The 21,023-nt window shown below is 37.5% G+C and overlaps 1 protein-coding gene across 2 annotated transcripts in view; it reads right to left on the bottom strand.

Moving 5' to 3' along the window:
* Positions 1 to 5,467: 5,467 nt before the first annotated feature.
* DNAAF6 (dynein axonemal assembly factor 6) overlaps positions 5,468 to 21,023 on the bottom strand; it is a 36,471-nt gene continuing 20,915 nt past the window's right edge. For both annotated transcript variants that reach the window (XM_040468439.1, XM_040468440.1), the window contains exons 6-7: positions 11,145 to 11,230; positions 5,468 to 5,729 (exon numbers count right to left, since the gene is read on the bottom strand). In XM_040468439.1, coding sequence (XP_040324373.1) covers positions 5,600 to 5,729; positions 11,145 to 11,230 — 216 coding nt within the window. In that variant the 3' untranslated portion in view covers positions 5,468 to 5,599. The remainder of the gene's footprint in view (positions 5,730 to 11,144; positions 11,231 to 21,023) is intronic.

Raw genomic sequence — 21,023 nt, forward strand, 5'->3', positions numbered from 1 at the left:
AAACAAAGGGAAAAATTTTGAAAACTACAAGAGAAAAAAGACAGATTACATCCAAACGAGATAGACAGCCAACTTTGAAATTACAAAATATAAGCCAGAATACAGGTAAATGACATCTTCGAAGTTCTGAGGGAGAATATCTGTCAACTTAGATTTCTAAACCCAGCTAAGTTATTTTTTAAAAGATTTTATTTTTAAGTAACCTCTACACCCAACATGGGCCTCGAACTCACAACCCCATGATGAAGAGTCATATGTTCTACCAACTGAGCCAGCCAGGCACCCCCTTCCCCAGCTAAATTATTATTCAAGAGTGACAGCAGTAAAAACATTTCCAAAAATGAACTGAGAGGATCAAGAATTCACAAACCCTTGTTGAAAGAAATACTGAAATATTTACTTCAAAAAGGAAACACTGATGTGGAAAAGAGAATGGTGAGCCAGATATTGGTAAACATGTGGATAGCTCTAAATAAGCATTGGTTGTAAAAAAAAAAAAAATGAGGATGATGAATAATTTGGGCTATAAAAACAAAGTTGGAGGGGTGCCCAGGTGGCTGCACTGAGAGTGCAGAGCCTGCTTGGGATTCTCTTTCCCCTTTCTCTCTGCTCCCCACCCCCTCTCAAAATAAATAAATAAATGATTAAAAAATAAAAATTAAAAAAAGCAAAGTTGGAGAGGTATGGTTTTGTTAAAATTTTATAAGTCCTTGAAATGTTTAACGGAGGGCAGAGCTTTGAGACAGTTTAGACATTTTAAGTAAAAGGAAAAGAAAGAACCAAAATGTATAACTTCCAAACCTGTAGGAGATAAAAAAGAATAAAAAAATTTTTGACTAATGGGAAAAAAGTCATGAAAGAAGGAAAAAAAAGTGTAGAAAAAAAGCAGAATAAGAAAAATCCCATGAAAAGGGGATATAAATAAATCCACATATATTGTTAGTAAAAATAAACGTGGTTGGAGTAAAACTTGTGAGTGTAAAGACAGAATATTGTTTGCATTTAAATATCCAAAATGTAGCTACATTCTTTTCATAAAAGTCACCTAAAACATAAGGGCATAAAAAATGATGGAAAAAGACAAACCAAGCAAATACTAACCAAAGTAGATGTAGGTATGTTAAAGTTAAATATAGAAACATACAAAACATATAATGCATACAAAACATACAAAGTGACAAATATTATTAAGGATAAACTGTCATAGTATATTGATAATAGAAAGAATTCACCAGGAAGATGTAACAGTTCTATATCTCTCTGCACCTAAATATATTGCCTCAAAATACATAAGGTAAAACTTGACTGAATTACGAGCAGATACCAACAAATCTATCATAGGACGAAAATTTTAATATACCTCTCCATGTTGATAGAGAAATCAGACCAAAAATTAATAAGAATGTAGATTTGACCAGCTGATTAAAAAAAAACTTTGGGGTGCCTGAGTGGCTCAATCTGTTAAGCACCGGACTTCAGCTCAGGTCACGATCTTGTGGTTTGTGAGTTCAAGCTCTGTGTCGGGCTCTGTGCTGACAGCTCAGAGCCTGGAGCCTGCTTTGGATTCTGCGTCTCCCTCTCTCTCTGCCCCTCTCCCTAATCACGCTCTGTGTCTCTCTCTCACTCAAAAATAAACATTAACAAAAACTTCAATTGATGCATATAAAATTCTATACCCAATATTTACCAAATACTCATTCTTTAAAAATATACATAGATTGGGGCACCTGGGTGGCTTAGTTGGTTAAGTGTCCAGCTCTTTATTTGAGCTTAGGTCATGATCTCATGGTTCATGGGTTTGAGCCCCACATCTGGCTTTGCGCTGACAGCACAGAGCCTGCTTGGGATTCTCTGTCTCCCTCTATCTCTCTCTCTGCTTCTCCCTTGCTTGCGCACTCTCTCTCTCTCTCAAAAATAAACATTTAAAAATTTTTTTAAAAAGCACACATAGATCTTTTATCACATTGCAATAAAATTAGAATTCCAAGAAACAAAAATTAAAAAAAAGAATTTACTTGGAAATTAAAAGAAAGTAAGTTATAAAACCAGTTTGTGCAATATTATCCCATTTAGGGAAAAATAGTATCTATGTTACACATTGAAAAAAAATGTCAAAAAGAGACACTAAAAATGGTAAAGGTGGTTATTCGTGGTTTGTTAGCTTACAGGTGATTTTTAGCTTTGCTTTTTAAAATTTTTATTTATTTATTTTTAATTTTTTTATGCGTTTATTTATTTATTTAGAGACAGTGAGCACAAGTGGGGTAGGGACAGAGAGACAGGGAGAGAGAATTCCAAGCAGGCTCTGCTCTGTCAGAACGGTGCTGGACACAGGGCTTGAACTCTTGAACCATGAGACCATGACCTGAGCTGAGATCAAGAGTTGGTCACTTAACCAACTGAGCCACCCAGGCCCCCCAGCTTTGCTTTATTTTTAAATAGCTTTTCTGTGTTGTTAAATTTTCCTGTTTGGAACATGTAAGCATATACATAGTTTTTCTAATTAGAAAAAAGAAATCAACAATGAATTGTACTTAGGGTAATGTGTAGAATAATAACTTGGCTGGCTATTGCAATAGCATCATAACCGATCTCATTTTCATTGTGGCCTAATACAGTCTCTTTCCCAAAGCACTGAGAATAAAATCCAGTTTCCTAACCTCGGCCTGCAAGGTTCTACATGACATTGCTCCAGCCTACATTTCCAACCTTACCTCCAGTGACTCCCCAGATTCACCCTACTCCAACCACACCAGCTTTCATTTCCTTGAACTCTCCAAGTTCTTTCCATTTGGGTCTTCACATTTGCTACCCTTTGTACCTGGAAGCCATGCTGCTCTCCTTACCCCAATATTGTCTTTGCCTGGCTAAGTCTTAAGTATTCTTCATGTTTTGGCTAGAACCTTAAGGAAGCATTTTCTTCTCTCACTCCCCAGACTTAAGTTTGGTTTCTCTGATAGGTATTTTCAAAGCACCCATTCTAGGGGCACCTGGGTGGCTCAGTTAGTTGAGTGTCTGACTTCGGCTCAGGTCATGATCTCAAGGTTCATGAGTTTGAGCCCTGCATTGGGCTCTGTACTGACAGCTTGGAGCCTGGAGCCTGCTTCGGATTCTGTGTCTCCCTCTCTCTCTGCCCCTCCTCTGCTCATGCTTGCTCTTTCTCTTTCTCTCTCTCAAAAATAAACATTAAAATTTTTTTTTAAAAAGCACCCATTCTTTTCTTTCATACCAATAAAAAGAAACTTGAAAATACATGTTTATGTGTTTACTTGGTTATTGTTCATCTGCCTTGATAAACTCTGTAAGGACAGGGACCCCATCTGGTTTGTTCATTGTTGTATCTCCAGCACCTGATATAGTGCCAGGAACTTGGTAAGCGCTTAGTGAATATTTGTTGAAAGAATGCATAAATGAGTGAATGAATGAATGATTGAATCCTCACAAGTGGTGCTACTGGAGATTATGGAACCAAAAAATGAAGCAAAGAAGTTCATAAAGGAGAAGACTAATGATATGCCACAACTGTGGTTTTAAATTCCAGTTCTCCTGGTTATGGCTAAGATTCATTGAAAAATGCTGACAAAGCGGTGCCTGGGTGGCTCATTTGGTTGAGTGTCTGCCTTTGGCTCAGGTCATGATCTTGCAGTTCATGAGTTTGAGCCCCACATCAGGCTCACTGCCATCAGCGCAGAAACTGTAGGCGCTGAGCCCACTTAGGATTCTCTGTCTCCTTCTCTGCCTACCCCCCCCCCACTGTGTTCTTTCTTTCCCTCTCCCTCTCTCTCAGAAATAAGGAAACATTAAAAAAAAGAAAAAATGCTGACAAGATGAATTTCCTTTTTGTCTTCTTATTCTACAGTTGCTTTACTGGACTATTCCCCTTTAAAGGAAGAAAGTCCTGGGAATTAGCTTAAAAACAAAACAACAATGACAACAAAGTTGTTACTTCTGAGGCCAAGGACAGTGAAGTAGGATGATGCGCAGATGGGTATAAATTACTGGATCGCATTTCATTGTCTTGAAGCTCTGTTTCATTACATAATTGATACAGTACCACAAAACCAAAGCCCAATTCAAGTTGGCCTGGATATGCTCTATCTTCTCTTCCAGGGACAACTTGTGCACATTCAGTCAGCTTGAATAATAATGGTCTTTGTAATTAGGGCCAGTACATAGGAAAAAGAGATACATTTTCCACTGACTCACTGTTGCTCTCTAGAGAAGAAAAATATTGGTTACTGCTTAGGCTTGCCCCAGAGTTTACACCGTAGGGTGTAATCTTAAATTTTTAAAATACAGCCTTGAAAAAAGATGCTGAGGAAGGAAAGTAGGACACTTTTTTGTTCCTGTAACATCATGGACTTAAATTCACAGACACTAGTTCCTTTTAGTTAATCCCACCCTCAATTCTTGCCCCCCACAGAAGAATGTCATGGTGGTGATTTCAATGGTGAATTCTCTACAAGAGCTCAATGTTTTAACACAACTATTTTTGCCAAAATCTCAGTCTTTTCCTTCTATTAGATCTAGTTACAAACTAGAGGCTTGGTAGTTATCTACATATGTAAGTCTGGAAAATATCTGCTTATTTAGTTCCTTAATAGTTCACTTAGATGAGATAAACATCTTTCAATTTTTCATCTCTTCTCAAAATTTCACTCCCAGTTAACTCCACAGTTCTACAGTGATGTGTGAGGCCTAGTTACATGAGCTTTAAAATAAGATTTATTCATAAATAATTCTGAAATAAACTTCAGCAATACAGTCCAGAAGGGGCAGGGGGCATTGACATAACTCATAAAAATAGGTATGCCCAATTATGAATAAAGATAAGAAATGAAAGAGAACAGGTTTGGTAAATGCACCACACTTTTCTTTATATTCCTTTTAAATGTCAAGGATTTCAATACTAAATATACACACAGTAGTCCAAAAGGTATTGTTAGTAATTATTAGTGCACAAAAGGAAGAAGATTTTTAACCTAACCAGATCCAGACACTGAAAGCAGGACTGAGGAAGCTAAATAACACTGTGTGTTCTGAAGTATTTCTTATTCAAGTAAAACATGTTGTTTAGGATGGCGTACCAAACTATTTATAATCCTTTGTTATTTGTACATCCCAGGATTGTGAGAACCTAACCAGAGAATACTGTAAATCATTTGATCAAATCAATGAGAAGGCAGCCAAATAAACTTTTCTGGCATAATAATGACCAATTGCAATGGAACTGATTGTATCATAGTATAATTAATTGGCTTAAGTTCTTCAGACTACTGAAATAAGTGGGCCAACCATTTCATGGTCATATTTCAGTTTGAATTGACCATGCAGTAATCTAATTGGTTAACCTGCAAATTCTATCCAGCTATCACCAAAAAAATGGAATAGCTTATGAATATAAGAAAACAGTATTTCCCACCAGAGTAATAGGAATGACGGTAAATGACCAGGAACTCACTAGAACTGAATTTAGACCCTTTATGAACTATGTCAGAATAATAAAAAAGATAGGAGACATTTGCCAATTTTTCAAAGGTTTTTTTAAAAATTTTTTAGCAGTGCTGTTTTACCATGTTTCCTTCTTGTTCATGAAGCTTCAGAAGAAGTTAATGAAATCCAAGTCTCTTTTCATTGTTAGGGCGACTTCAAGAGTCTCCGTCTCCAGGATATAGAAAGCTTTGGCACTGTTGCATTCCACAGGGTGGGGAAGGGTTATCAACAGCTTCCTAAAAATCAAAACAAAATAAGACAAGATAAAAAACCTAGAATCAACTTCCTAAAGTAATATCAAGAAAATATCACTTTTATTTTATTTTATTTTATTTTATTTTATTTTATTTTATTTTATTTTATTTTATTTTTAATATGAAATTTATTGTCAAATTGGTTTCCATACAACACCCAATGCTCATCCCAACAGGTGCCCTCCTCAATGCCCATCTCTCCTCCCCCCACCCCGCCACCCCATCAACCCTCAGTTTATTCTCAGTTTTTAAGAGTCTCTTATGGTTTGCCTCCTTCCTTCTTGGTAACTTTTTTCCCCCCGTCCCCTCCCCCATGGTCTTCTGTTAAGTTTCTCAGGATCCACATAAGAGTGAAAACATATGGTATCTGTCTTTGTATGACTTATTTCACTTAGCACAATACTCTCCAGTTCCATCCACGTTGCTACAAAAGGCCATATTTCATTCTTTCTCATTGCCAAGTAGTATTCCATCAAGTATATAAACCACAACTTCTTTATCCATTCATCAGTTGATGGACATTTAGGCTCTTTCCATAATTTGGCTATTGTTGAAAGTGCTGCTATAAACATTGGGGTACAAGTGCCCCTATGCATCAGCACTCTTGTATCTCTTGGGTAAATTCCTAGCAGTCCTATTTCTGGGTCCTAGGGTAGATCTATTTTTAATTTTTTGAGGAACCTCCACACTGTTTTCCAGAGTGGATATACCCGTTTGCATTCCCACCAACAGTGCCAGAGGGTTCCCGTTTCTCCACATCCTCGCCAGCATCTATAGTCTCCTGATTTGTTCATTTTAGCCACTCTGACTGGCATGAGGTGATATTTCAGTGTGGTTTTGATCACACTTTTAATAAGATAACGGGAAGCAATATATACCATCAAAAGGTTAGGAACCAAAAAAAAAAAAAAAAAACGATATTTAGACACTGTAAGTACGAGTTCAAAAATATGCCAAATTAACACACATAATATATCAGCCTTTTTGGCCTTAAAAATACAAGCAGGGGTTTTGATACCCCCACTCTTTTTTCAAGATTGACCTCATTTTGCATTATATAAACATACTCTCTGGCTTGATTTATAAGCAGAGGAGCAGAGCCATTGCAACTCTAAGTTGGTTGGATAGATATGTTGCCAGCCATGCTTATGTGTACATGGAATGTGACTAACTGATACAAATCTGAAAATTGGAATAGTTCTATAATAATTCTGCTGATGCAACCTCAGGCTGAGTCTCTACTACATGTATAGTTATTGAAATTCAGGCCTGGAATGATCTTAATACTAGATCAATGAAAGTGCTTCTCTGTGCTTGCTTCTGGTTCTTTCTACTATACATTGACAAAAATCCCTGTGAGAGATTGCTGGGTTTATTTTGCAGTTGTGGGGCTCCGTTGCTAGATAGCTGTATGCTTTAGCTGCATTGCTGGGCTGAGCCATCCATAATTCTGTCATAGTGGTATGAATCTGAATTATGCATGGGGTCGGCACATGCTGGTATCTGGAGAAAATTAAATGCATGAAGCACTTGTTACCTCACATTCTCCATAAAGAAGCCTTCAGTATCTCTATAAAAAGTGGACAGAAAAGCTCTTTTAAAAGGTATAGGATCCAAGTTTGTAAAGGAATCTGGTATTTTTTAGGGGTATTTATTGAATCCTTGTATAAAGAACTAGTATTTGAAAACAAACTCTTGAAAACCGATTGCCTCCTCACTCATTTGCAAGACCTAAGTTTAGGAAACTGGGCTCATTAAAAGTATTTATCACACATGTTTGTGTGATCGCATTTCTCTAGAAGAGAAATTTCCTGTTACTCTTGTTCTATTCCAGATACTTGTAGTAGGAAAAACATCTCTCTCCACCAGAAGTAATGATATCATGATGTATTTATTTCAAATTTAAAAAAATTTTAATGTGTGTTTATTTTTCAGAGAGAGAGACAGAGTGTGAGAGGGAGAGGGGCAGAGAAAGAGAGAGACACAGAATCCGAAGCAGGCTCCAGGCTCTAAGCTGTCAGCACAGAGCCCGACGTGGGGCTTGAACTTACGAACTTTGAGATCCCGACCTGAGTCCAAGTTGGGCACTTAACCAACTGAGCTACCCAGGTTCCCCTCATGATGTATTTTAATATATCATGTAATATTTGGCATCTCAAAAAAGTGGGTGCAAAAAGTGTTTAGAGTCCATCTTTTTAAAGTTGTTTACAATATAGTTTGAGCTGGAGTTAGATTTGCTTTATACCTTATTCTACAAATGATAATATATTCACTTTAAAAATAAAGCAAAGCTCAGTGGTGGTAGCTTCATTGCACTAAAAGACAACTATAAATAAGCTGAAGAAGGAGTTCCAGTGATAATGTGCACTTCTCTGTCCAGAGAGAAATAAATTCAGCAGAGACAGTGGCCATTGGAATGATCCATCTATGCCTGCATTCCTGGCTAGTCCTTAGTAGTATGGCTTCAAATACTAAAATTTTGAACAGAATCTGTGCAACTTATTTAGGCTCTTAGGAGAAGGGAAGTATTTTTGTCTAGTCTGTTTTACTGCCTAATATCTGGATTGAGATTTATATATAAACAAAATAAAATTCTACAAATACTTATCCATGTACAATTCATTGAAGGACAGGACTATATCTTATCTTCATGTCCCCCCAGTTGTAGCAGGAGACTTTATGAATGTTTGTTGAGTGAATACATAAATGAATGAAAAGCAAAATAACATTTGAGTACCTAGAACACATTAGTACTATCAAATATGAATAAACATTTAAACTCAATCCCTCTGCCTTTACATTGATAGTATACTTGCTTTTAAGATGCTACAGTTTAGGCACTGATCAAATGTTTATCCAGTGTTACTTTTCATTAGAAATTGTTTAAAAGTGAACGATAATATATGAAAGTAAAGACAAAAGAATTATCTATACAGTGAACTCTAGAGACTTACATCCTTACATTTATATTAGCAAAGTCAAGTTGATGTTCCTTGCAAGAGATTTAAATACAGGACAACCTTGTTCTGTGCATATTCACATAATGTAGTTTTTATTTTATGTAGTTAATAAATGATTTTATCTCTGGGTTAGTTAACAAGAGACCTAATGATAGAGAAAAAACTAAGGGTTGATGGAAGGAGGTGGGTGGGAGATTAGCTAGATGGGTGATGGGGACTAAGGGGGGCCCTTGTGATGAGCACTGGGTGTTGTATGTAAGTGATGAAATCACTGAATTCTACTCCTGAGATCAATATTGCACTGTATATTAACTAACAAAATTTAAATTAAAAAATAAATATTTGGGTTTAAAAAACATGACTTTTTAAACGTTTTCTATTGGAGACATAACTATTTTCAAAGAAAGTGAAGAAATAGCTACTGAGCTGACATTCAGTATTTCAATTTGAAAACATCTTTTGAGTTTGAGTATCAGTCAATTCTCAATCAGTCTGAATTAAAGGAGCACAGCAAAGATGAGAATAAAACAGCATTCAACCAAAAATTAATTCATACTTGTCTTTACAATATGTTTTTACTATCACATTCAAGGAATTCATTTATGATATTCTTAGAATACATTTCAAAAAATAGTGAAACCTCATATGAAGATAAAAGTCCTTGGGAAATTATCCAATTTCCCCTATCTTTCCTCCTTTCTGTCTACTCCATGTTGGGAATCAACGTGCAAAAACAATGATTTTTTAAAAAATAAAGAAGTTAAGACATTGCTTTATTTCTTTTGGTTGTATAATTCTAAAAATCTGGGTTTTATTGATAGTTCTAATGCAATTGACTGTCATTTGACTGATCTTACCAGTCAATTCAGTTAAAATAGATTCACGTGTTCTGCCTTATAGATTCATGAACAGGAGGTTTTCTCTTCTCTCTCTAGGGGTGAGTAAACATAGTGTGATATGCTGTCAAAGCTAGAAACTAAAGAAAGTATATGTGAATACCAATAACCTCAAAAACAAGTCACATTTCCAATAACACAATTTCAGATAACAGCGTGGCTCCAAAGAATGTGCAAGTGTTAAGGAAAAATGACAAAAACGATAACAGCCTATCTTCAGTCTTCTATCATAATTAATGATTTTTTTCTTAAGAGACAGCACCTCTCTGCACTATTTAATATATAAGAACATTATGATCCCAAAATTCTAGTGTAGTCCACATTCTACATGGACAAGTATCTCTGTGTGAGTCTTTCATTTGGTGGGCTCTGATAGATATCTGGAGTGGCAGCATAGCAGCTGCCTGAAGATTGATGGAGAACTGCTAGGAGAATGGAAATTAACTCCACGGTGTGTAGATATGTATGTGTTTTTAACAAGCGCACCAATATCATGGAAGATTAACTGTTAATTTAAGCAACTTTCCTTGCAGAGGTTGTGTGGAAGAATAAAAGCATATATAATAAGAATGAAAAAATTACACTGCTCCTCGAAGTAAATCGTAGGAATAGTGGATGAAATTTTTATAACAGGAGACAATTTTTGTGAGAATATAGTTTTGAAATTACATAAGTAATGAGAAAGTACTTGATATATATCCATGGGTAGATCATTTTGGGTTAAATGCATCTACTATAGAAATCAAGGTTAAGCTATGTATGTACATTGGGTCGTTTATACATAGAAGTCTTTTGTATGAGGGATCTACTTTTTATTTTTTTGAAACCCTAAGATCAACAGGGGAAGATTATTGATACTGATAATGGAAGAAAGAAAATGTGCCAGCAGCTGACTGCTTACCACACCCAGTTTGAAACGCTCATGAATAACAGAGAAAGAGCCACTGCAGTCAACCAAAGTGTGCTTACTAGCATACATTCAGATGAAAAGTGAAACAAGCAAGGAGATATTTAGATATTTTATCTATCACACACCGGGTTCCATTGATTTCCTCTTTATGGACTTATTTTTGAGAGACAGGACTGATTTGTCCAGGTTTCAGATAAACATTTGTATCAGAATCTTACTGTATGTGTTGCATTTTGGAAACATAATTTGAACCTGTGTAATAAGAAGACTATTTTGAAAATATCAAAATGTTTAATTATATTATGCCATTATTACCTGTATTCTTTTTAAATGTATCTATACTACTTGAGAAGCTAGTGATAAATTTGTTAGAATTTAAAAAAATTTTTTTAATGTTTATTTATTTTTGAGAGAGAGAGACAGTATAAGCTGGAGAGGGGCAGAGAGACAGGGAGACAAAATCCATAGCAGGCTCCAGGCTCTGAGCTGTCAGCACAGAGCCCGATGTGGGGCTCGAACTCACTAGCTGTGAGATCATGACCTGAGCCAGACATGCAGCCAACTGGGCCACCCAGGCACCCCAGATTCATTAATATTTTAATACATTATTCTAATTCTAAGTTTTACTCACTTATTAGGAGTGCGAAGGTCAAGGATCATTTCCTGGATATCAATTTGAATTTCAGAAGGGTTTGTATTCGGCAGTTTAATTTTAACCTGAAAGAGAAAATGAGAAGAAAAATACTTTTGTCTTGAAGAACAGTTAATTTGAAGAGGGTAGGGAAGTATGGGGAAATGAGAGCTAATATTTATTAAGTTCCAGCTATGTGTGCATGGCTAGGCCCTTTCCTCATTACAATCTTGAGATGCAGGATTACCCCCATTTTATAGATGGAGATAGTGAGATACAGAGAAGTTTAATGAGCAGCCCAAGGGTAACCATCTGTAATTGGACTAAGGTTCCTTGCCTGTAACTTTCATTGTCTGAAGGTGCATACTAGTGCACCTGCTAAGGTTGGGGACTTTCAACGGACTTTATATCAGTGGGCACTTTGAATAAAAAGTGGTTAATTTTCATGTTGGGTGTGGGTTGGTGATGCCATTTGTAGTATCCTGGTATAAACTCCTGTTCCACATTTCCTAGAGAAGTGAAGGAGTCCATAAAAGTCGTTAATACAACAAGAGAAATAACAACATGATCCCTACGTACTCCACACCCACCCCCGCCTCCACACACACGCACACACAAAATGGGACTATTTATTGGTTTGGTAAGATTTTACTTAAAAATGTCGCATCTCAATTCCCACAGGACCCAGTAATTCCACTCCTGGGTACATACACAAGAGCATTTAAAACCCAGGTGTTCTCTTCCCTTATCCATCCCTCAAATATTGACATTTTCCAAGGGTCAGTCTGTCAATCTGCTTGCATGGATTCAGAAGTTTCTGCCAGTTCTGGTTCAAGGATTCCAGACATGTGATTCAGACATTTTGATGAAACCGCCTCAAAATGGCATCATCAGAATGTAAAATTACTGATTTTTTAACTAAGTAATATGTATAAGACATCTTTCACTCTTACTTCATACCTGACCTTAAGCCCATCTCAAATTCTTCCCCATCTCTCTCTCTTCTCACCCCATGTGCATTCTGCATCTAACTCTCATTATGTATTATGTATTAAATGTATTTAAAAATTTAAATACATCTAACTTTCACAATCAGAAATACATTAAATATATACAATTAGATCAACTTTTAAGGAGGTATCCACCCCCCTACCATCATTATGAAAGAATGCTAGGATATTAACTATAAATATATGTTTATTATATTACTATTAGAATTTAATTGAAGGTTTACTGTGCTGCCTAGAGCTGATAATAAGGAATTGTATTACAGCTCAAATATCTGTCTCCCTGAAACACAGTCTAATTTGCAACCAATCCAATAAGGTTAGCATAATCAGAAAGCCTGCAAAAAAATGTGTCTGTCCTCTAGAATTTATATGGAAAAGAGAATCCATTCAATTATCATGTAGCCAAATCTATGTATTCATTAGAAGTAAATAACTATGACTGTTTTAACCTTAAGAGCAAAATCAGGATTTGAGAAGCAGACCATTCAGGAAACAAGTGGATTCTCAGAAGATAGGCAGACACATTGCTCAGAATGATTGGTAGCGCTTTCCGAGATGAATATGTGTGATAAACATGTGACTCCTGGTTGTGTCTGCCAGATAGTGACTGACTCCTATCCCATCCCTGACTCTCACCTCATTCTCAGTGAGACTTGGAGATGGAGTAAGGCTCATATCCCTGTGAAGGAAGTGATAATGAAAAAGAAACAGACTAAATGGCTTGTTTCATAGGTCACATCAGAATGTCCCCTTATCAATATGGATGCATTAAAGCAGAAGAGCCAAAATATTATATATCCATTGTTCAAAAAGAGTATTAAGCTATGTGTAGGCTGCTTTTCTCATCCTCTAGAACAAACAATGGGTCATTTGGCAGAATATCAATAACTCTAGCCCCATTTACTTTTGGCTTTTAGAGATAATCTGCTGTTCAACACACATGGGTGAAAATGGGAATCCACTGACCTACTTCCCCACTGCACACATACCCCTTCTTACCACGAGTAGTCCTCTGGGGGAAGACAGGCTATCTTCCTACATACCTTTGACACCTGAAGTTCCTTTTTCCATGGCCCCCAACTGACATCCAAGAGGTCAGGCACTTCAGTCAGCCTTATTTCTCAAGGGTAGGCTGTTCCCTATTCTTTGCCACATTGTTTCTATTACACATGTTTGGCTTCTCTTGTCAACATTGTTTTTATCTCTAAAGCCATGACCCAGAGTCAACGTCACTTCATTGATCTGATTCCTCTTGGTTTTTGATACCTGGCTTGGAACTGGAGTGAGAATTTCCAGTGCCTCTGTTTTAACTCTGTCTCTGAATGTTGACCCCATCCCAAGGGCTATGTATTCTGTCCTCAGTCCCATTTCTGCAAGTTTCCTAGTGTCCCTCTCAATACCTCCCCCTCTCCAAGCATACATGTGCTACTTAAGATCAGTTATCCTTTATTCCAAGCCCAATGCAAAGCCAGTACTCTGTGGTAGTATATTCTAACCCCTCAGAGAACCCCAATTCTGAAAATCAACATCTCCAGTCCCCGTCTTTGAGTTTCACATGGATTTATATTTCTAACAGCCTTGGACACTTCCAGCAAGATTTCTTATAGGCAGTTCAAACTCAATATAACCCAAACTTAATATATTTCTCTTAGAACTTTGTCTTCTTTCTTCTGCATTGCATTCCTGATCCCCATACCAAAAACAAAACTGTTTACTCTTATTCCAGAAGTAATAAATGGTAATTGTAAATAAAGTGTAAAATTCAGATGAACAAAAAGAAATAAAAACCATCTCTAAGACTACCATCCAGAGACAAACCACTTTACATTCCCCTATCTTGATTCATGTCATCACCATTTACCCAGTCATCCAAACTAGAACTCTTGACTCCTATTTCTCCCGTACATATCCCATTTGACAACTTTCCATATGTGGAATTCTAGAAACTTAACAGAAGACCATGGGGGAAGGGAAGGGGAAATATAGTTTCAAACAGAGAGGGAGGCAAACCATAAAGGACTCTTAAATGCAGAAAACAAACTGAGGTTTGATGGGGTAGCAGGGGAGAGGGGAAAATGGGTGATGGATATTGAGGAGGGCACTTGTTGGTATGAGCACTGGGTGTTGTATGTAGGCAATGAATTATGGGAATCTACTTTTGAAGCCAAGAGCACACTGTAGACACTGTATGTTAGCTAATTTGACAATAAATTACGTTAAAAAAAATAAATCTTATCAATACTACTTCTTAAATATCTACCTTGCTCTCTATCACTACTGCCACCCTCCAGGGGCCTACCTCTCTCACCTGAATTAGTGATATTGTCTATCAATTGGTTTTCCTAACACCAATCTCCCTAACTCGCACTCATCTCCTACCATCATCTCTGCCAAATTCTCCACGATAATCTGCCACTAGAGTTGTTATGAAATACCACATCTAATTGTTTAACTCACCTGCTTTAAGATGTTTAGTAACTCTAATGCCCACAAAAGTTCACATTTCACGGTGTCTTAGTCTGTTGGGGCTGCCATAATACAATACTACAGACAGGAATTCTGAGCATGCCAGACGTGCGAGTATGGTTGGTTTCTGGTGAGAGCTCTCTTCTCTACTTGCAGAAAGCTGCCTTCTCACAGGGTGCTCACATGGCCCAGAAAGAAACCAAGCAGAGCAAGCTCTCTGGTATCTTTGTATAAACGCACTAATATCATCACGCCGGCCCCACCCTTGTGACCTTATCTAAACCTAATTACCTCTCAAAGGTTCCATCTCCAAATACCATTACGGTGGGGGTTAGAGCTTCAAAATGTGAACTTCAGGGGGACGCAATCAGTCCAAAGCACATGGTATGACCTTCAAGGGATTTTCCAACTAGCTCCAAGCTGCTTATTCTGTTTTATCTTGTATTACTCCATGCCAGTGCATTCTGGGGTTCCAAGAACATCACAAATGCTCTCAAAACACATCATATGCTTTCATAGCACTATGCCTTTGCTCATGCTGCTGCTTACTCTTCTCGGAGAGCTTTTCCACCCTGACAAACTATTATGGACTTCAAATGTCCAGGCATCCAGCAGAAGCAGAGAAGCAATAAAGATCAGAGCAGAAATAAACAATATAAAATCTAAAAAAACTGTAGAGCAGATCAATTAAACCAAGAGTTGGTTTTTTGAAAAAATACACAAAATTGATAAACCTCTAGCCAGGCTTCTCAAAAAGAAAAGGGAGATGACCCAAATAGATAAAATCATGAATGAAAATGGAATTATTACAACCAATCCTTCAGAAATATAAGCAATTATCAGGGAATACTATGAAAAATTATATGCCAACAAACTGGACAACCTGGAAGAAATGGACAAATTCCTAAACACCCACACACTTCCAAAACCCAATCAGGAGGAAATAGAAAGCTTGAACAGACCTATAACCAGCGAAGAAATTGAATCAGTTATCAAAAATCTCCCAACAAATAAGAGTCCAGGACCAAATGGCTTCCCAGGGGAATTCTACCAGACATTTAAAGCAGAGATAATACCTATCCTTCTCAAGCTATTCCAAAAAATAGAAAGGGAAGGAAAACTTCCAGACTCATTCTAGGAAGCCAGTATTACTTTGATTCCTAAACCAGACAGAGACCCAGTAAAAAAAAGGGAACTACAGGCCAATATCCCTAATGAATATGGATGCAAAAATTCTCAATAAGATACTAGCAAATTGAATTCAACAGCTTATAAAAAGAATTATTCACCATGATCAAGTGGGATTCATTCCTGGGATGCAGGGCTGGTTCAACATTCACAAATCAATCAACGTGATACATCTCATTAATAAAAGAAAAGATAAGAACCACATGATCCTGTCAATCGATGCAGAAAAAGCATTTGACAAAATTCAGCATCCTTTCTTAATAAAAACCCTCGAGAAAGTCGGGGTAGAAGGAACATTCTTAAACATCATAAAAGCCATTTATGAAAAGCCCACAGCTAATATCATCCTCCATGGGGAAAAACTGAGACCTTTCCCCCTGAGATCAGGAACACGACAGGGATGTCCACTCTCACCGCTGTTGTTTAACATAGTGTTGGAAGTGCTAGCATCAGCAATCAGACAACAAAAGGAAATCAAGACATCCAAATTGGCAAAGATGAAGTCAAGCTTTCACTTTTTGCAGATGACATGATATTATACATGGAAAATCCGATAGACTCCACCAAAAGTCTGCTAGAACTGACACATGAATTCAGCAAAGTTGCAGCATACAAAATCAATGTACAGAAATCAGTTGCATTCTTATACACTAATAATGAAGCAACAGAAAGACAAATAAAGAAACTGATCCCATTCACAATTGCACCAAGAAACATAAAATACCTAGGAATAAACCTAACCGAAGATGTAAAAGATCCATATGCTGAAAACTATAGAAAGCTTATGAAGGAAATTGAAGAAGATACAAAGAAATGGAAAAACATTCTGTGCTCATGGATTGGAAGAATAAATATCGTTAAAATGTCAATACTACCCAAAGCTATCTACATTCAATGCAGTCCCAATTGAAATTGCACCAGCATTCTTCTCGAAGCTAGAACAAGCAATCCTAAAATTCATATGGAACCACAAAAGGCCCCGAATAGCCAAAGTAATTTTGAAGAAAAAGACCAAAGCAGGAGGCATCACAATCCCAGACTTTAGCCTCTACTACAAAGCTGTCATCATCAAGACAGCATGGTATTGGCACAAAAACAGACACAGAGACCAATGGAATAGAATAGAAACCCCAGAACTAGACCCACAAAAGTATGGCCAACTCATCTTTGACAAAGCAGGAAAGAACATCCAATGGAAAAAAGACAGTCTCTTTAACAAATGGTGCTGGGACAACTGGACAGCAACATGCAGAAGAATGAAACTAGACCACTTTCTTACACCATTCACAAAAATAAACTCAAAACGGATAAAGGACCTGAATGTGAGACAGGAAACCATCAAAACCCTAGAGGAGAAAGCAGGAAAAGACCTCTCTGACCTCAGCCGCAGCAATTTCTTACTTGACACATCCCCAAAGGCAAGGGAATTAAAAGCAAAAGTGAATTACTGGGACCTTATGAAGATAAAAAGCTTCTGCACAGCAAAGGAAACAACCAACAAAACTAAAAGGCAACCAACAGAATGGGAAAAGATATTTGCAAATGACATATTAGACAAAGGGCTAGTATCCAAAATCTATAAAGAGCTCACCAAACTCCACACCCAAAAAACAAATAACCCAGTGAAGAAATGGGCAGAAAGCATGAATAGACACTTCTCTAAACAAGACATCCGATGGCCAACAGGCACATGAAAAGATGCTCAACGTCGCTCCTCATCAGGGAAATACAAATCAAAACCACACTCAGATATCACCTCACGCCAGTCAGAGTGGCCAAAATGAACAAATCAGGAGACTATAGATGCTGGAGAGGATGTGGAGAAACGGGAACCCTCTTGCACTGTTGGTGGGAATGCAAACTGGTACAGCCACTCTGGAAAACGGTGTGGAGGTTCCTCAAAAAATTAAAATAGACCTACCCTATGACCCAGCAGTAGCACTGCTAGGAATTTACCCAAGGGATACAGGAGTACTGATGCATAGGGGCACTTGTACCCCAATGTTTATAGCAGCACTCTCAACAATAGCCAAATTATGGAAAGAGCCTAAATGTCCATCAACTGATGAATGAAGAAATTGTGGTTTATATACACAATGGAGTGCTACGTGGCAATGAGAAAGAACGAAATATGGCCCTTTGTAGCAACGTGGATGGAACTGGAGAGTGTGATGCTAAGTGAAATAAGCCATACAGAGAAAGACAGATACCATATGTTTTCACTCTTATGTGGATCCTGAGAAACTTAACAGAAACCCATGGGGGAGGGGAAGGAAAAAAAAAAGAGGTTAGAGTGGGAGAGAGCCAAAGCATAAGAGACTCTTAAAAACTGAGAACAAACTGAGGGTTGATGGGGGGTGGGAGGGAGGGGAGGGTGGGTGATGGGTATTGAAGAGGGCATCTTTTGGGATGAGCACTGGGTGTTGTATGGAAACCAATTTGATAATAAATTTCATATATTAAAAATAAATAAATAAATTCTTATCGCTAAAAACAAAAAACAAAACAAAACCAAAAAAACAAGTGTCCAGGCAAAATTCCACCTGTATTGTGAAGTCTGCTTGGACTACTTCTTTGCACCCATATCACTTTATACACACTTCTATCAAATTCAAATTGTTTGGGTTCAAATCATAGTTCTACCAGATTCTAAGTGTGTGACCTTAATCAAGCCACTTAACTTCTTTGTGCTTCAGCAACCTCATCTGTAAAATGAAACTAAGAGCACCTATTTCATAGGGTCAATGCGGGGATTAATGATTTGCTATATGCAAAGTTTACAGAGAAATGCCTAACACATAGTAAACATTATACAAATTGCTTTGCTATTATTATTATTATTATTATTATTATTATTATTTCATGTTAAGTGAAAACAATCTGGATAAAAACGTTTATTTGTAGACTGTGAATGTAGGGAGATGGCTCTGCCATGGCACCCCAGTGACCTTGCACTATCCTCATAGGCCACATATGCAAGATTCAACTACAGCCTGCCCCAAGTTTTGGCAGGACATCCTGTGATCCTCTTGGAACGTGGGAAGGTAGACAGTCTTGTGAGGAGTTGCCTCAAGTCTGTTTCCTATCTGTCTTTCTACCTTGTGGGAGGCTCCTTATCTTGTGGGAGGCCGTTTCTCACCCTACTCCCTGGTTCCCATAAGGCAGAAGGGCTTTCTGTCTCCCTTCTCTTGGCTATAGATGCAGGCTATAAAATAGTTCAGCTACAGTCTAGAGTTTGCCCTTCAGCAACAGAGTGTCCTACTGCCCATGTCCCCTGTCATCTGGCCACTTTAGTTTGATGTTGTCCTGTGGGGCAAAGGGAGATGACACTATACTGATCTTGCTTATGCTGCCTGTGTAAATAATCAACTATATGCATTGGGGCTCACTGTTTCCTTATTGGATGGATCTATGGAAGTCTGCTGCTGCTTATGGACTACTTGATGTCTTGACAGTAAGCTCGTTAAAAGGAGAAACTTATCTATTTTGTCAACACTATATACTGAGTATCTGGCCTATGGAAGTGTTCAATAAATATTTGTTAAATTAAAAAATATAGCGGGGCGCCTGGGTGGCTCAGTTAAGCATCGGACTCTTGATCTCAGCTCAGGTCATGATCTCATGGTTCGTGGGTCCGAGCCCTGCATCAGGCTCTGCAGTGACAGCGCGGAAGCTGCTTGGGATTCTGTCTCCTTCTCTCTCTCTGCCTCCCCCCGGCTCGCTCTCTATCTTTCTCTCAAAACAAGTAAGTAAACATTAAAAAAAAAAAAAACACATAGCAAACAATGGTAAATACGTATTCAAGGATATATATCAAACCCCTGATAGTGGGATGCTTGTGGGAACGGATGGAAAGTATGGAGAACAAAAGAGAAAATTAAAAATAAAAAAGTAAAATAGAACAAGACAGAGGCATTATACTCATGAGGCTTAAAGAAAAACATAGTGTTACCAAGGAGGAAAAAGCCTTCTGGCTCTCTTATTATTCTTCCGTTAATTTATATGAGTATTTGATACCTTGCAAGCTTGACCTTATTTTCTCAACTGTACTACAAGGAGAAAAGCCTAGATAAGCATCTTTTAAACCATGTTCCAAAGAGGCCCAGTTTTTCTCCTAGGAGCTGTCTCATGGGCGATAGTACCCTTTTAACCAAGGTAGGGGTACTTTTATGTGTTTTATATGTTGGGTTTTCTCATAGAATTTTGTTTGAAGTAAATGGTTGGCAGCTAAAAACAAAAAAAAACCCTGCGAACCTAGATGTAGCTGTAAAATTAATGTACAGCATGATGACTATAATTACTAATACCATATTGAATACTGGGTATCTGCTAAGAGAGTAGATTTCAGGTACTCTCAACCACACACACGCACACACACACAAACACACACACATATACACACACATAATGCACACACACACAATGCTAAGTGGGTGAGGACAGGATATGTTAATTAGCTTGACTACAGTAATTTCACTATGTATATGTGTATCATATCATCTTGTTGTACACTTCGCCTTAAATACATACAATTTTTACTTAAAACATTAAATGCCTAAATATAGATTAAGGCAAGGAAGCTTGGTAGCTATGAACTCGGGGAGTGGAGCAGCAGGCATGATTTGGATAATGGAGCTCCTTGGCTTGGGGTTAGAAGGAAAGAATGAAAGGTTTGCTGAAGACATGCATATTCCTAACTGAGAATTTTGTTTAGGACAATTGCTTTAAAACTCATAAATCTTATTTTCTTATTTGGAGGCTGGAGAGGGTAAAGGAAGGGGTGGTCCTCGTGAATTTTTTTTATTAAACTTTATTTTTTATTTTTTAAAATTTACATCCAAATTAGTTAGTATATAGTGAAGCAATGATTTCAGTAGATTCCTTAGTACCCCTTACCCATTTAGCCCATCCCCCCTCCCACAACCCCTCCAGCAACCCTCAGTTTGTTCTCCACATTTATGAGTCTCTTTTGTTTTGTCTCCACTCCTTGTTTTTATATTATTTTTGTTTCCCTTCCCTTATGTTCATCTGTTTTGTCTCTTAAAGTCCTCATATGCATGAATTCATATGATTTTTGTCTTTCTCTGACTAATTTCACTTAGCATAATACCCTCCAGTTCCATCCACGTAGTTGCAAATGGCAAGATTTCATTCTTTTTGATTCCCGAGTAATACTCCAGTGTGTGTGTGTGTGTGTGTGTGTGTGTGTGTGTGT

This window comes from Herpailurus yagouaroundi, unplaced genomic scaffold (genome assembly GCF_014898765.1).
Source record: "Herpailurus yagouaroundi ecotype Mexico unplaced genomic scaffold, PumYag 67700, whole genome shotgun sequence".
Classification (NCBI taxonomy): Eukaryota; Metazoa; Chordata; class Mammalia; order Carnivora; family Felidae; genus Herpailurus; species Herpailurus yagouaroundi.